Source organism: Dinoponera quadriceps, unplaced genomic scaffold (genome assembly GCF_001313825.1).
Source record: "Dinoponera quadriceps isolate SergipeBrazil2010 unplaced genomic scaffold, ASM131382v1 scaffold1742, whole genome shotgun sequence".
NCBI classification, from domain to species: Eukaryota; Metazoa; Arthropoda; class Insecta; order Hymenoptera; family Formicidae; genus Dinoponera; species Dinoponera quadriceps.
The window spans coordinates 7,284-25,493 of record NW_014555803.1 but is presented as its reverse complement, the minus strand read 5'-3'; the positions used below and the strand labels follow the sequence as shown (position 1 = coordinate 25,493).

Below are 18,210 nucleotides of genomic sequence, written 5' to 3'. Positions count from 1 at the left end.
TTTCATCACCAGTTACAACTTCATGCAAAAACTGCTTTCTTATGCCTTGAAAACAATGAAACGCAAATATTATAACGATTTCGGATAGCCAACTCGGGCAACTTATGTAGAATCCATTTTCCCCCCTTCTAGATCTTACTTATGGTTTTTAAACGATCATACCAATACATATATCCAATTGTTCTGCAAATTCTTCGAGCGTTTGAGTTGAATCTTCATCCAATAATGCATCTAACGTAAACCTTCAAAACTAACCGAAACCTAATAATAAAAAATCTTTCAATGGTGCTCGTTACGCACAGTTAGGTCAAGGAATATTTGATGGTGAAATTGAGAAATTTTCATTACATTTATTTTCATAAAACATTGCTAATTCTTAGTCATTAATTTTTAATTACACACGTACAAACAAGACACGTACCGTAATTAATTTTCTGTAAAATGTAGATTGTAATATATCAGTTACACTTCTTTATTTTTGTCTCTTTCGTAATTGTTTCTCCTTGCCAAGTTTAGGAGCGGGCAAGTGTCCCCCTTCCCCCTTGGCTACGCCTATGGCTTTAGCAGAATGATTAATTTGTAATTTTAAAAATCTCTATGTTCTAAATCTTTGTTTAAAAATTAACATTTTTACTTTTCTTTATTATATAGTGGTTTTTCATCAATCGTAAATAGAACGGTTTTTAGTTTAAAACTTTAGACACGAAACAGTCATTGTACATTATTTAAGATAAAGCCCTTGGCTGCAACATTGTTTTAAAATATGAGCAGTAAGCAAATTTACGAATTAAGTGGTTAATTAGGTGTATCAATGAATTCTGTGCTTTGAGTTAATCGATTCCGAGCAACATTTAAAATTGAAATATTCTCTCGTCCTTTTATGCTTTTCAAGTGTTCACTTTTAGCCTTTTGAAATGCCATGATTTGACGTTTGGTGTACATAACCTATCAATTTAATATTGCTTACGATGGCCATCACTAAAGAGCACATTCGATATTCTATTCATCTTGCGTCCCATTTGAAGAAAAATGCAGCTGAGGCTGCCGAAATGATTTGTGGTGAGAATGCCGTAACTCATACAACATGCAAAAGATGGTATCAAGGATTTCGTGAAGGAAGGCAGGAGGGAAGCAAATTTGAAGCGGACGAATTACAAGCATTATTGGAACAAAATGTCGCGCAAACTGAAAAAAAGCTCGTAGAGCAGCTTGAAGTAGCACAATCAACCATCTCATATCGTTTGCATTCAATGGAAAAAGTTCAGAAGGAAGACAGATGGGTTCCGCACAGAATTTATTGATACATATAAATAATAGAAGAATAAGCAACCGTGGTTGGTTAATTTGTTTACGGCTAAAATGTCTTGAAACAAGATTGTAGACAAGGGCAAAGACTCGAGGTATGAAACGTTATATTGAACTAATAAGTCATTCTGCCAAAGTCCTTACGGGATCTAGTAGGAACGATAAGCGCGTCCTTCTGGGACGACAGACAACAGACCTGAACAACACGCACAGTGGTCTAAGATAGATTTTTCTTGGCCAAAACTCATTTTCTTAAAACTTCACCAGATGTTGATATAAATGCAGTTTTATGATGTCCTATAATCAAGTAATCATAAATTGTTGTCATTTATTATTCGTTTATCACTCACTCGGTTAATATGATGCTAAAAATAATGTTGACTCAAAGGTAACCTTCAGTCATGTCTGTTTATGCTGTTAAAATTATGCTACATATTATGTTAATATTGTTACGCCCGTGTCTTGATGCCCGCGCCTTTAGCGCCCTGAACATACAGCAGATTCTCTTAGCAACGAGTCGTAAACAAGAGATGATCAGCGTTGACTAATAAACAACGGGTTAAAAGGATTCTCTTTGGGGCCGTTGAGTCGTCGTGACGTGCGCGACGGTCTTTAACGAAAGAGAGAGCTTAAGTCTGCGAGTTACGTGTGTTCCCTTGTAAATAGTAAATATAGTTGAAGTTGTTTTCTTGTTAACGTTGTTTCGTTTTATTTCCTCGCGCGAGCGTAACAATATAAATAGTGTAGAGTTACTGTTTTTATTTCTGAAATGAAATAATGATTAAATTTGTGGATGACACAAGCGTAACATTACAGTGGAAAAACCAATAGTTTAGGCCAATAAGATAATTTCTGAATTTCTGAAAGAAAAACTACATTTGTGTAGTGATCATAATTATTTGCACTACTAAAATCTGTTATATTCATTTTATGCCTTTTGAAAATAATAGACCTTTTCAGAACTGTACAAAGTGTCCTATCGGACTCTGTATAATGTTTGGGGAGAATCAGAAAACAGAAATACTCGACTAAATGATGTAAAATCCTTCATATTCAAGAATAAAAGAAAAAATGAGGCATTTAGACCGTTTATAGAAACTATTTATAAGAAAATCAAATCATTTTGTATTTGTTTGTGTAAAAAGGAAGTGAAATAAATGTTGAATTATTTACAAATAGTTATTTTTTTCTTTCAAGACATTTTCTGCATATATAAATCATTTTTACCGTGATTCAGTTTTGACCAAGAACTTTATTTTCACACCACGGCATGTGCAATGGCAGCAAAAGGATCGATGGAATAATGTGGGTTTGGAGATGCGAGTCCGACAGATATGTGCAATGCGATAATGATATTTAATTATCCCAATTCTTGTACAGCTCGGCGGCAATATAAGAAATACGGTTTCATCGGTTTCNTCTCTCTCTCTCTCTCTCTCTCTCTCTCTCTCTCTCTCTCTCTACCTTTCGCTCGACCCGGTCGCTAATTAACAAACGCTTTCTCCTCACAATCAATTGACAATTAATTAGCATCTTTCGCTCCATATATAGTCGCACTTTTTTATTTTTTTCCTTCATTTATTTTCTCTTTTTTTAATTTATTTTTTTAAAGTAGACGTCAATCACAGCCTGTCCACAAACTTGCCACTTTCAGCATCCTCAACGCGGAGATACCTGGAGTCAGGTAACAGCTCGGAGGATCTCTCCCTCCCCTTTCTCAGAAAAAGCCGGAAATCTTAGCTCGAAATATTCCTAAGATATTTACAACCTCGTATACTGACCCTATCTTGCGCTCTTTTCTCTCCCCCTCCTTCTTTCTCCGTCCCTATTTCCTCCACAATCTCGACGGACCGGAGCCTCCTCCCCTCTCTTCCCGTACCCACTATACATTTCCTCTCTCGCGTACGCAAATTGTTATTCTAGCAATAAATATTAGATCGTTTAGGAGAATCTAGTCGCGGTAGTTAGTCCGCGCGTCGCGCATGAACCGACGGCAATACGAATCCGTGGTAGAAATCCGACGGTGGCGAGAGAGAGAGCGCGCAGTTGCGCATAACTGGACGACGACGACACGCTTTCACGGCGATCGGCCGGCGAACAGCGGGGACTCTACATCCCTAACAACGGGCCTCTTTCCCTCTTCGACTTTTTCTTCCTTTCTCGCTCATATCTTCGTCGCGAAGAGCAAGTCTCTCTCTCAGTTCGCCGTTGCCGCCGCGACCACGGACGGTTGCGCCTTCTGGTGCGCTGCCTGCAGCAAATTGTCGCAGCAGGTGTCTTTCGTCGTGGGCAAGTTCTTCATTCTCAGACACGCCTGCAGCGGCGGGGGAGGAGGATGTAGGATCGTACTTGTCGTCATCGTCGTCATCGTCGTCATCGACGTCGTCGTCGTCGCCGTCATCGTGATCTCCGTGCCGCCGTTGATCGCTGTCATCGGAGGCGTCATCATCTCGTTCTCGTTCTCCGTCTTACCCTGATGCTGTTGACGGGCGTTGCATTGGCAGGAGCTCACGCTGTGAGGCGGCTGCAGCCGCGAGAAACAGTCGCTGCATACCCTCACTGGATTGTAAAGCTGCTCACTAGGCAGCGGGATGAAGTTCTCGGAACAGTCGGCACAGAAGATCTTGCCGCAGCATCTGTACGCGACATGCGAATGGTTGCTTTCTTCTCTTACTCGGCACTTTCGCCTTCTTACACGCAGAAAAATACAATGCTGCATACAAGCAAATGTGAACTTGTTTCTGGTACTTTTCATAGATTTACATGTCCGTGTTGCGTCACAAGTTCATCGTAAGCGTCAAATTTATTCGAAATATATTCTCAATCCTAGTTTTAGTTTTGGTACTCGATAGTCGCAAGTATTAACCCTTAAATGCATGGATTTTTTTTATTACTGAATTATTTTTTTTTAGGTTCATAGGCAGTCCCAGAAAATGATAAAAATATTTAAAAAAATCTAAGGCATATGTTGAGCATTGCCTTTGTGCCTTTTGGATTGTATATTTCGTTCTAAGGAAGAATTTGGTCTTCCACGTTTAGGTGTGCCTTTGATCTCGACAAAAAGGAAAAATAAATATGTTGCAAATTTGCAACACTATGCATTTAAGGGTTAAATTAAAATAAAAATCGGGTTATTTCAATTAACCGAATCTAACTTTTCTCCGATAAAATTGTATAATATTGAATCAATGAAATGATAAGTAGACTTAATAAGAATTAAAATAGAAGTTTTTAATACTACTAATGCAAACAAAGTAATAAATTATATTATGACAAGAATTTATTCTCAAATTAGGACGATGTTAAAGTCAAATAGTCAAATGCCCGTTTCTACTATCATAATTTATCTGATCTATTATTAGATTAGAAAAACTGGCGATTAGATACATCTAATTGGCTGTTAACTCAACGGAAATGACCAGTTATATTGATCGGCTAATTGACCAATGCTATTGGTTAACTCTGTTAATCGTCGATTAGATTTAAATTACAACGGTAGAACGGAAATAAATCTGTTCAAAATTCGNGTTATCATGTTCATCATGTGAGCCGAGCATGATGCGGCAAACGATCTCACGTGTTCTAAACAATAACACGCGGATTACTAACCAACAACAACATAAGTAAACATGAAGCACGCGTGTCTCATCACGTGTTCGGGTAGAAGAACACCGAATTGTCACATCGTATCAAAAACATGATCGAAAAGGCTTCGTCCGATCGAAGGTCGATCAATCTATTCGTTCCGCTGAAAAAAAAAACCACGCGTTATATCGGTATATAAACTAGGTGCCTTGAGAGCACCAGAGACCGTTAAAGAAACGTTAAGCGAACTCTCAGCAAGAGAGACTTTTTCAATATTAGACCACGCTGTTCGGGTCTAATAGTTCGCGTATCTCGGCTCGCTACGGGTCAACCGTCCGTGCGAGACATCAATCTCACGATTTTCTTCATCTCGTTACGAGACATCTTTCGCGGCCTCGTGACTACTTCGCGAGTGATTGTCGGTTTATCAGTTAATTATAATTGTCATTTTGAACGTTGTGATCGACTGGAATCGTGTTGCGTCTTGTAACCGCGGTGTGCGTGGCACACGACAAGGAAGAACTTCATCACGCCTCTTATTGTAAAGGACAAATCGCCATTCTATCGCGACAGAAGAATAAACCATTGCACAACCGCAGCTCGATTTCAAGAATTTCAATCACCACACCGATCCTTCCTTGCATTCCGTGCCCTGCGCTGGGCAGATCCAGCGGAGCATTGCACGCGAGAAAGCTAGTGCATTCGCTCACAAACAAAATCGAATAGACTTTTTTAAACTGCTGATTTTAACATCGTCTTAATTTAAGAATAAATGTTTGTCATAACGTAACTTATTACTTTGTTTACATTAATGATATTTAAAAAAAAAACGTACTTTGACTCTTATTAGTTTTATTCATCCTTTTCTTGATATCAAAGAACTTTTTAATTTGTATCTTTTATAATATTCTAGAAAAGCTAATAAAATTTTTCTTTTTAATGCGTAATAACAACAAATTTTTTTCAAATTTGTGATAAACATATTTTAAGACTGTTATTCAGAAAACATTCTTCGTTAAAGATAACCAGATTACTTGAATGAAGGAAAGTAAACCGAGCAATTGCTCTTTTTAGCAGTAGAATGATATTTTTCTGTGTGTAGTCTTTATATAGTGCTTGTGTCGTCTCTCTGCTCAATCGTTAGCGAATCTAGCAAATCTATTCGCTTGGCGCGAAATGCATACCTGCAGTGATGCTTACGTCTACCGAGCCAGAATTTCGTGTTGCATCCCATGCACTGTGTCACTGCGTGATCGGGTACCCAAAGAGTAGGCGCCGGGGCCAGCTCGTCCACGGCTTCCCACGACATGTCCGACGGTAAAGACTCGCCGTGCTCGCCGACGCTTCCCACCGAGTCCGGTAACGAGCCCTGCACGCAAAGTGAGTCGCAAAGTAAGTTTTCCGTCGCGCGATACGAGACGCGAAAGCGAACAACAGGTTAAGGTCTATCATAGCTCTACTCACGATGTCGTCGATGCGATCGGTATCTATATTGTGATTGTGATTGCATACTTGTTTCAGTAGCGCCAGCCTTGTCGTGTGCAACTCCTTCCTCAAGGCCTCCTCCTTAAGCTGGAAAAAGCGGTCGGGAGAGTTCAACACGTGCCTTCGCAATTATTTATATACACCGGCCGATTCGGCCGGTATGTGTAACGAATATATAACACGTCGCCGGGTTACTTCATCAGGGAACTCGCCGGGGGCGTGTTAAATAGTACTGATAAGTGCATTTTCCAAATACCTTATGCTCTACGATAATTTGCTGTATTCGCATTTGGACGTCGCAACATATGACGGGAAGACCATCAACGTCGTCCAGCCAGTCAGGATTATCTAGTATAACGTCCTGATGGGTAGGAGAAGCTGGGCATATGCTACTGGGAGTTCTTGATATCAATGGGGCGCTAGTATCACTCACGTCACTACCCTCGTTATGATTGCGGCTGCACGACGAGCAGGCGGCGGCGCGTCCTGTAGTGCCGGTCTCGATCCACGGCGACACGATGTCCCGCGACAAATTCGCCTGTGTCCTGCAAATTCCCGAATCGGATATCTTATGAACGGATTCTCGCGGGCAGTTTATCCGGCTGTACGACCACCGAATTTCAAGTCCTTGTAATAAGAGCCTGGGCACCGTACGTATAATTTTTCATTGGCTCCGTCAGGTTTGGTTTGGTAAGCTTTCGATTGGAATGATATTAAAGTTATCAGCGCGGTGACAACGGAGTTGGCAAAATTCCAGACTTTTTGGATCAAGTCCATGCCTGTAGTAAAAACCAATATTTTCCGGAAACACTGGAAAAAATTTTCTTAAAAAAAAAAAAAAAAAAAAATTATTAGGATATATCAATTTCTCAGGGGCAGCTCGGGGCACTTTATAATCCTAGCTATGATCCTCTACGGAAAAATCTGCGCATAAGATACAAGCGAAAAACGTGCGATCATACTTCCTATAAATTTTGGCAGCTATGTTATATTATATGTTTATCGTTCTTTTTAGTAAAATTGGGCCCGTCAACCTGTCGGACGCATCATAACCTTGAGGTTTATTGTATTTACGTTTATCGTTTAATAGTGAAGTAGTTAATTAATGATAAAAGTAATTTAAAAAATGCATAAGAAGACACAAAGACGTTGTGTAGACTTTGTATCCTGTTTTGTTGATAACTTGTCGATAATTTGTCGATAAGCAAGAATATATTATTCGTGGAATATTAATAAGTTCAAAAGCTCCAAATTGAAACAGTATCTTCAAAAGTGTGATAAAGTTAAAATAGACATAAAGGGAACTAAATCGATAAACGTTTTTAATTTTATTGCTATTATTTCTCTTATTAAACTAAAAACCAATATGAAATTTATACCAATATGACATATATATCTCAAAATTTGTGTTAAAAAAATGTACTTTATATATTAATTTGAATTAAAAAAGACTTCATTATTATATTGACCTCATTTTTCTTTAGGTTATAACAGTTAATATGATTTATTAATTAAAGCAAAAAATACTAAAAGTTATATAAATATATATTTTAATGTTATGTATTGATCCTTTTTATGATTTTTGTCAGTTAATTCTATTGGATCAAGTCTCAAGGACAGTAAAAATTGTAATTTATTATGGTTTTTTCCACTTACTCGAATTTTCTTGCCAATCCTGAGACGACAACATAAACAAAGATTTGCCATCTATGAAGTCTATGAAATATTAATTAATTTAATTAATTAATTAAAGAAAAATGAGTTTATGTATTTCATATATTATGATTAATATCTTTATAGAAATAAAAAGATAAATGCATAATAATATTTGTACAAACTAAATTTTAGCATATATTTTATGCTTTTTTAGTGTGAGTTATATTATTTAATCTATCCTCTATTACAGTATATTAAAATACCTGATTGTGTTGCCTAACATTATAGTAATTTATCAACAAAAGGAATAAAGATGTGTTATTTTCCAAAAGAAAAGGAATCACAGTGAGTTCTATTAAAAAAATAATGTTTTGTTGAAAGGAAATATTTGTCATATTTACGCTAACATAAAAAATATTATTACCAAGTCATTAAGAACAAATATTTTCGTTCGCACTCATTTTAATATTATAGTATTTGAACATTTCGCGCATTATGGCTGTGAACTTTCGGTTTTAACCTCAACATGGCGGCGGTGTACAGACTCTTATTATAGTAACTCTATCCGAATTATGCTCACAACACTATTAGTGCGTTTATAATCAATCTGATTTACTTCCTAAGCGTTTTTCATGAGCAAAGAACATCACAGATTTGTGACGTCACATACCCACAGTGCCCATGATTTGGAAGTGGATCGCCGTATGAAAAAGAAGACCAATACAAATCTTGTTAGAAACGATTAAAAAAATTTCTGTCCAAATTTGTCCTGTTTTTTATTAAAATTCAAGTCTTATGCAAATCCCTTGTAGTTTTCTCTTCATCTTCATCATTATTTGAAGATGAGCGATTCATGAAATTCATACATTCATCATTTCCATCCTCCGAATTCGAAGTGCAGTTTCTATCAACTGCAATAACACTACCTCATCCGTTATTAAGATCCTTACTCAATGTTCACACAATTTTTCTTTTATTGTTCCCCATTGGAAAGTGGATTTATGACTTTAATTTGTTCTTTTAGCTTACATGACACTAAGAAGCGCGTTCATGGGACAAGTACAGGTGATCCAAAGTGAAATCGTCGTTAGTGCGCTCCTAAATCGGACTGACCGCGAGTGTCGTGAGCGTGATTCGATCTGCAACCTTCGTCTCTCTCTCTCTCTCTCTCTCTCTCTCTCTCTCTCTTTCCGTTAGTCTTCAGTTTGTATCCGTTCACGATTTAACGTAAAGAAATGCACTAGTTCACGTTTTCTGATGTAGAATCGAAAGAAACGCTCGCCGCATGAAATTCTCGAGGCTACCGCATGGAAATAACGTAATAAAGCTGAGCGGTAAAAGGTATATACTTACACTTCCTTCTCGTTATTTATTGCGGGCACGATCGAGTCGTTGTTGGGTATCAGAGTGTCGGTGGAACTGTCTACCGACGGGTTGGCCGGCGAATCGCTGGATGTTTGATTCGCAATGCATTTTTTTAGTTTAATATCAGTCTCCGATAGGTTGTCGCTCGCGGCTCGATTCTGATTATCGTCCACGCTCTTCGCGTCCTTGGAATCCATTTCAGTCTCAAGCGTCAGAGAATCGAATTTTCTGCGAAAGAAACACAGGAGAGACTCGTGAAATTGAACGATCGTGTCAGGTGAGTGCATATACATATATGTACGCGCGCGCGCGCACACAGACACACACACATACACAGCGGATAAAAGAAGTATTTGCACACTCCGCCTTTCTCGGGATTTTGAAAAGAACACTTTATTCAACTCATGTCAATATACAAATGAAAACAGTTCTAACACATACACCTTGAAATAATATCTCCTACCCTTAGTGTGTATAATTATCTCAGAAAACCAAAACGAAACAGAAGAAATAGATTGTGCAAATACTTTTTTATATACTGTACATCACACGCAGAACGCTCGTCGCCGCGTCAAGTAGTTCGCGATTAAATTACTGTAAAATTCTTTGATTCAACTTGTCTCAAATGTATAAAAACAACAGATAACAAAACTCAAGCCGCAGGTCTAATTTGCATACATTTGCAATGTGGTGTGTATGTGGAGATCCACATTGATTAACTCGAAATTAATCAACTTTAACCGACATTAAAGTTCATTAATCTATACTCCTACATTTACACTGCAAATATATGCAAATTAAATTTAAATATAGATCGTACATCATTTTTCCCCAAGACGGAAATGTGAAAAGTGAAAATTCAAAATGTTTTCAAATTAGAAAATTTATATTTTTCATAATGGATGAAAAAATTCATGATCAACCCCCAGGAGGTTTATGAACCTCCTCCTTTAATTTGAGTTCGTGAAAAATTTTTTAATTTGAAAATATTTCACTTCACGTATTCGCTCTAGAGGAAAAATCACGTGATCATTGCCCTATGTAGTTTTCTTACTATCCGTTGTTTTTGTACATTTTAGGTAGCCCGCGACCCATCATAGACTACGTACTTCTCTACAGAAATACTTGGATCGCTAAGCCTTCGGTGCAAGTAAACCGCATGATCAGGCGCGTGCATGAGGTCGCCGTATGACCTCGTCTTCGTCATTTGCCCTTGCGGCTCTTCGCTGTCGCCACCTTCGATGTCTATCATCGTCACTCTCTGTTTATCGTCTTTGACGCCGAGCGAGGATTCCATTGAGCCTAAATACACCTCGGACCACAGGACGAGGTCGCGCACGTTACAGCTCGGCCACAATACCTGATGACATGGGAAACCGAACATATAGATAACGACTAATCGCTTAACACGGTTTAGAATACGAAACCACACCATGTGATAACACGATGCGCGAATACGCACTTGGTTCTTCAGCGGCGAATACAAGTGATTCACGAATGCGGTGGAGTTGAGGAAACGCCACACGGAGAACGTGCGCTCGCGTATTCTCAGTTGCCGCCTCTCCTGCCTAGTGTTGCACAGGAATGTGCCGAACAGTTGCGAGTACGTGTGCTGCGCCAGCTTCACCTAGAAGACAGATAATCGCAATATGAGGAATGTCGCTCGACGAAAGTCCGCAAACTTGCACAGCTCAACCATATAATGCTCGGAATAATTTGCACCTTCGAGGCGATCTTCAAGGGCTATTTTTTTCCTCTTATCTATCTTCCGCTCATCAATCGAGCCAAACGATTGTCAATTGCAGCGCATAGAGCCCTTCGAGAAAGAGTCTGGACTGGATATCTCCAACTTTTTACTGATTGGTCTGGTTTCTTATTCGATAAAAAATGGCAGAACCGAAGACTCGTCAAACAAAAGGACTCTAACTAAATGTTATTCGAAGATGAAAGATGAACGATAATAAATAAATTACAAAAAAATAGCAGACATTAAAAAAATCTATTTTTATATAAATTATACATATATAATTTAAAAGTTCGGATACAGCTAATTATCTCCGAAATAACTGGTTTTATAAGAAAATGTTCGAGACCAAATTTGCAGTGTCCAAAAAATTATATCAGATAGCAACATCTCTATGAGCTTGAAATGACCTGTCAAGATGATCTTAAGAAATTTATTTAGGTATCTCCACTTTTTATTACAGAACCTGATAATTGACGTAGTTACTTTTCAAAACATTATAGTAATGTCCAATTCGGATCTTTTTAGAAGATAGAAGGGTTAAATGTTGACTTATCAACAGCATCAGCATTACTCGATAATCACCGCGGGGAAGTTTTTTTAGATCACAGGAAAGATCGATTGTGTGATCGGCTCTTTTCAGGGTCACAGGGTGAAATGAAAGTCCGACCAAACAATTTTCCCGCGGTGTCCATCAGATAACGCTGATGCTGGCGGCAAGTCATCATTTAATTCTTCTAGCTTTTGAACTGAAAACCCAAATTGGACATTATCATAGCGTTTTGAAAAGATCTCGGCATCAATTATCAAAATCTGTACTAAAAAGTGGAGGTACATATTTCAGTCTTTTAAGGTCATGCTGGTGGATCATTCCAAGGTCATTTCAATATCACAGAGACATTGCCATCTAGTATAATTTTTTTAACACTGCAAGTTTGGTCCCAAATATTTTCCCATAAAACTAATTATTTCGGAGATAATTGGCTGTTTCCGAACTTTTAATCTACTCTAATATACTCTATATACACATATTATATACAATTCATATAATAGTAGTTCTATATAATAAGATGAATATCATATATATATCTTCGGAAAGATGTGCTTGAATTCGATATTGTAGATATCTCTCATAAATAGATAGGCTAGTGACAAACTAAACGCCATTTTTTCATTAAAAAGTCGGAGATGTCCAGGTTATTATTTGAGATTTTAATGGCGCGCCTCAGGACCATCGAATTCATAAAATTTGTGAGACATTCCCTAATTATTGAAAAATTCTTATTGCAATCAAGATTCTATCATAATCATAACAGTATTATTATACTGACAGAGCGTATAAAAATAACACACACAGAAGATTAGTTATAACAAAAGCTTCTTTGAAATTAGGGAGAGAGATCTAACAGATCTGACAAAGTCGACGGCCCCGAGGTTGAGCGCAACGATTGTCAATCGCATGGCTCGATGGGTGCAGCGAGGGGGAGGAAACAGGCATAGCCCTGGAAAATCAGGCAGGAAGTGCAAGTAATCTCGAGCATTGGTCTACAATTCGATCGAATCCGCGATGTCTCGAGTTCCGGTTTATACTCACGAGGTACGCGGCGGACATTTGAAAGCTACACTGGAACTGCAGAATCAATTGATGGACGCAGTCGAGCCACTGAAGGAATACCGGGCAACGTTCGTTGGGGTCATCGCAGCCGATGGTTTGGCCGCATCGATCTGCGAACTTGTGTCCGAAGTCTAGCCACTCTCTCTCGCACAGAACTTGGAATCCCTAAACCCCCAGAAATGAAATGGATCAGCGCAAGAAAGAGAGCAAACACGGCTTGGATATCTATCGTGCTGCCTATGAAAAGTGAACGAACCTCCATAGTGCGGTAATACGGGTCGAGCAGTATCTGCGCCAACGCCACGATCTGCGGTGTCCTGTCCCAGCCGTCGCTGCAATGCACCAGTACCGGCCGACCGTCTCTCTCGATCGCAGACGCCACGGTAACTGCTGCCCGCAACAAGCCGGACATATGTTGCAACCATCGCGTCCCTTCCAGCAAACTCAGCCAACTGCGCGAAAAGTCGGGGCGATGAAGAATTGGAATGAAGGGTCTTTGTTTCCTCGCCGCAGCCATTTTGGCTGACGACATCGAGAAGCGAGGAAAAGTTTGCCCAAAGCCCTCGTGGAATATGTCGAAATATCGAATCATACGTCCATAAAATGATACGTATGATTGATTGAGTATATTTGTAAAATGTTCTGGAAACTTCCCTTTTGCTTTAACAATCGCTAAATAGCCGCATTAAATTAACGCGACAAAATCATAAAAGACAGGCTGGAAAGGAAAATTGCGAATCATGTTAATTTTATAGTTATTCATCAATTGTTGGAGCAGAAGGAAAGTTTCCGGAATATTTCACAAATGCGCTCGCAATCGATCGCAAATATCACTTTATGGATATATACCTTGAATTCAATATATTTCGCGAGAATTTCGGGCATGTGATTTCTCGCTTCTGACGTCATCAAACAGGATAACTGCAGCAAGGGATCGAAAGCCTTAAGCATATTTGTAAAACATTTCGAAAATGTTTTCCTCTTCCACTTTTACTTTAACAATCAATAAATAACCGTATAAAATTAACGTAATGAAATCATGATAAGAGATAAGCTAAAAAGAAAGGTTGCGCGTTGTGTTAATCTTACGATTACTCATCGATTTTTAGAGCAAAAGAAGTTTTCGGAATACTTCATAAATGCACTCAATCAATTGCAAGTGTCTCTTTATGGGCACATCTTTTTAATTTAATTTATATTTCATAAATATTTCGCACGTTTTCTCGCTCTTGACGTCATTAAACTACAGAGTGAGAGACTAGGAGTCTTAATCGAGGATTATCACTTAAAATAAGAATTATTGAGCTGATCGCGCGAAAACGAACTTGACAATCCGAAGATACTCACTTGGGCTGATCCGCGTCTGATGCACAAAGCTGTCTCAGCGCGTGAAAGCTCTTCCGTATCGAATGGATGTTCGGCAGATTCATAAACTGTATGTCGCAACTCGGATAATACTCGGGGCACTCGCAACCGCCGCCACGTGCACGATTCGCTACGGCTGTCGTGTACGACCTGGCATCAACGATTAAGACTTTCTGCAAGACGAGAATTACGTTTTTACGATTAATCGCTCGCTTATTTAAGATAATTGGTCCGTGAATTTATTTTCTGAGGAATCTTTTCAAATTTTAACATATTAATCGAAACACGATCTATAAATATGTGAAATTAGAAAAAGATTGACTATACTGAAGCTGAGATAATTGAAGTCAAATTTAGCATTATTTATATCACAGATAAGAAAACGGCTTCCGATACCATGTTTTTAATTCTAGTAATCTAACTTTTACGGTTTTAATGGAAAATAAGAATACAATAAAAGACTTCGAGAAATATTATAAAAAAATTACAAGATCGTTAAAGATCTAGTTCTAGTTCTTCAGAAATTGAAATGTAAAATACACAATTTCTGATAACGACTGAAGTACATGACAGCTAATATATAAAGATTTGGCAATATTATATGCACTATTTCGTTTGGTGCTTTTTGGTTAGATATAAAAACATAATATCTTTTTAAAAGTAGAATGGTTAAACAACTTTAAAAATCTACAATCAATATATAAAAATGTGAAAAATAGAGAAAAATATGAAAATTCAACGCTATGATAATTTCTCTAGTAACGTGCATTCATGTGAATCTATCGGTATATACGATATATTCACAAACATGCTTAACACGGGTAGTCCCAGCAAAAAATATTATGCGTCAAAGCGTGAAAAATGATTTTATGGATTTTTAAATATTATATCGTGTTTTAAAAAATTTAATAAACATAGGTCGAAAGCTCAGCCGTTTCTAGGATATAAATATTTTTATATGTTAATATCATGATTGACTTACTGGCTTCTACGTGTCGCATGCGACGTGAGAAGATAATCTGTCTAAATTACTATCTCGATATTTAACAGAAGGTTTCACATGTTCTCCTTCCATCTCCATATATGTTTGGCATCTTCTTCTTAAAAGTCACGAACTCTCTTGAAAATTCTAGGTTTCCGTCGAATTATTTCACAAGCACGCTGGATTCACGTAATTTTTCCAAGTAATTTATCGGCGAAGAATGCTTTTCAAATATCTCCATTAAAAAAAAAAGGCCATCAATGGTGGATTTGACGTTGCATGCCCCTCGATCCCTTGATTTAAATCTCTCGAACTTTTTTTATGGGGATATTTAAAAAAACATAATATATTCTTCGCTGATAAGTGACAGAAGAATTGCGTGACTGAATCCAGCGTGCTTGTCAAATAATTCGACGGAGGATTTGAATTTTCAAGAGAGTTCGCGACTCTGGAAGAAGATGCCAAACGTGTATAGAAATGGAATTAAGACACATGGAACACTTCTTATAGTGTACTACCTACCATATAAATATCGAATGATTTTTTTAACACCTTATACATTTGATATTCTCTTGCTATAGTGCCAGTGTATCATAAATCACGTTTATAAACATTCAACACAGATTCGTCGAATTTCTCAGAATTGTATTAACCATTATCTTTCTAACAATATTGTCACGGACCAACTATTTTAAATACATAAAGATACATTTCGTGTCTTCTTTTTCCGAGAATGGTGGCTGAGACAAACTTTATGAATTTGAATAATTTTTAGATGGTACATAGGATCTACCTTAGGTGGTCCTACCTTAGGCGGTCCTACCTTAGGCGGACTTGGTGTAATCGTGTCGTCACCGGCGTCGGAGTATGTGATTGGTGAATCTATTATTGTGCATTCGCCTTGATCGTAGGAGCACGCATCCGCGAGGGCTCTCAGAAGATCCTCATCCTCGGAACTTCTCCAGCCGAGCCAACCAACCTCCGGTTGGCTACTGCGAGCTATCACCGCGCCATTATTCACATGCCTTGAAAACGAGCAAATGTCAAAGCAATGTCAGATATAACAAGTCGGACAAATGCGAATACTGAAATTTTGTACGAGAAACCATACCTCCACACAACGGCTGGAATTCGCCTGGAACTTCTAAATTTGGCAACAGTTTCGAGAGTCTCGTCGGAAATGCACGCAGGAACTAAAAGCTGTGGCGGATAGGATGGGCACATCCGGTAATCCTTATTTATTTGACTTATGCGCCAAGTACCGTGTAAATTGAACTTCAATCGTTCAACCTGCAAGAGAGTCCCGACGTGACGCTTCTGTGATGCAAATTTCCGCGCAGTTATTAATAAGTAGAAGTTGCTTATTTTTACCTCTGAATTAAATGTGGTAATATAAGAACTATTATCTTTTCCGAGCCTAGGATAATCCTTCCCCTCTTCTACGGACCATGCATAATAGGCGAACGCAAATATATCCTCTACATTCTTCCGCGGATAGGTCACTTTGTGTAATCGTTTGTACCACTCCAAACAATGTTCGTTAGTGGAAAATGCACAGCTGGAACATCATCAATAGTATTTTTCATGTTGAAGTAGATCACGAATACTAAACTGCTCCGATTTAATGTCAAGATATATTTGTGAATACTAAAAATACTAAAAAATGAGAGTAGAGGAAAAGAACCAAAACCGACATATCATTTTGTTTTCCAACTCTGAAACCTTATTGAAGGTGTAAAATTAAAATTTATGAACATAGATGCAAACCAGCAACATTTCTCCACCAAAATATGACAGTCTTATGAAAATTATTATATATTTTTTTACAAATAACTATTCTTCAAGGTTCTTCAACTATTTTTTAAGATATTTTAGGACTAACGCTTTTAGAAATTAGACCCTAAAATATCCTTGATATATATAGGAAATTATCAAAAAATAAAAGCACCGAATTTGCATTATTTTGTATATTTATTATATATATCCTTGTGTGTGTGTGTGTGTGTGTGTGTGTGTGTGTGTGTGTGTGTGTGCAAGCGTGCGTGCGTGCGCGCGCGCGCGCATGCAGGGTGTATCAAATTAATCTCGGTTCCCGTGGTGTGCAAGTAGAACGGGTGAAATTGAGTCGATAAGCCATGTATCATTTTGCAAAATTCGCAATAGTTAGTAAACAATTAATTATTTTGCCTGAACTAATGAGCGTTTGGAAAGGGGTAGGCTCAACTCTGTATAAAGAAAATGGCTTACTTCTGAAGATTTTCCAGTAACGATTAGTATCAACTGATAACCAGTAACGAGAGACGTTTCTTTTTTCGACGCATGGCGCTGTGTCATATGCCACTCGCTGCTTGCTGCGTTATCCCGCCTTTAGAAATCATATGATGCTCATCGTTGCTAGGAGATCTTCAGAGGTAAACCATTTTTCTTTATACAATGTCCAGTCTGCCCTTTCCCATGCATTCATTAGCTTAGACAAAATAATTAATTCCTCACTAACTATTGCAAATTTTGCAAAATGGTACATGACTTTTCTGCTCAGTTTTACCCATTCTACTTACACACCACGGGAACAAAGATTAATTTGGGACTCTGTATACATACATACACGTAGGATATTTGATAAGTGACTTTGATAAGACATGACGCTCAGATCAGCAAGTTTTATATTATTTGTGACATTTGCCATTCTTTGTGTAGGCATATACACAAAGGTTTCAAGTAGATCTATCAAATAGTAAATTTTTAACAGCGTTCGAAAGTGAATAAGTTTGTGTTGTTTTACTACAATGGAAAAATGTAAATTCCATGTGTTAAAGGCCAAATTGGTCTACGATTTGCCCTACGAACTGCTCCTTTAATTCACCTTATTCTCTAGATTTGGCCTCCTACGATCTTCTTTCTCTTTACAAATATGAAGAGATGGCTTGTTGAAAAAAAATTCGCATTGAACAAGGTTATTACTGAAACAAACGCCTATTTTGCAGAGTTCGAGAAATCGTATTTTTTGGAAGGCTTAAAGAAGTTGGAATATCGTTGGACAAAATGTATCGAGCTAAAAAGAGACTATGTTGAAAAATAAGTCGCATTTTGGTTTAAAAAAAAAAAACC

At 38.0% G+C, this 18,210-nt stretch overlaps 1 protein-coding gene across 11 annotated transcripts in view; it reads right to left on the bottom strand.

The window, feature by feature from the left end:
* Window positions 1–2,640: 2,640 nt before the first annotated feature.
* The window catches only part of LOC106745435 (myotubularin-related protein 3), a 20,723-nt gene continuing 5,153 nt past the window's right edge, over window positions 2,641–18,210 (bottom strand). For 9 of the 11 annotated variants that reach the window (XM_014621028.1, XM_014621029.1, XM_014621034.1 and 6 more), the window contains exons 4-16: window positions 16,474–16,660; window positions 16,214–16,392; window positions 15,896–16,127; window positions 14,103–14,293; window positions 13,012–13,207; window positions 12,735–12,920; window positions 10,859–11,023; window positions 10,506–10,756; window positions 9,385–9,624; window positions 6,632–6,920; window positions 6,355–6,462; window positions 6,075–6,259; window positions 2,641–3,941 (exon numbers count right to left, since the gene is read on the bottom strand). In XM_014621028.1, coding sequence (XP_014476514.1) covers window positions 3,503–3,941; window positions 6,075–6,259; window positions 6,355–6,462; window positions 6,632–6,920; window positions 9,385–9,624; window positions 10,506–10,756; window positions 10,859–11,023; window positions 12,735–12,920; window positions 13,012–13,207; window positions 14,103–14,293; window positions 15,896–16,127; window positions 16,214–16,392; window positions 16,474–16,660 — 2,848 coding nt within the window. In that variant the 3' untranslated portion in view covers window positions 2,641–3,502. The remainder of the gene's footprint in view (window positions 3,942–6,074; window positions 6,260–6,354; window positions 6,463–6,631; window positions 6,921–9,384; window positions 9,625–10,505; window positions 10,757–10,858; window positions 11,024–12,734; window positions 12,921–13,011; window positions 13,208–14,102; window positions 14,294–15,895; window positions 16,128–16,213; window positions 16,393–16,473; window positions 16,661–18,210) is intronic. The other 2 variants (XM_014621038.1, XM_014621039.1) reach the window with 2 other exon arrangements.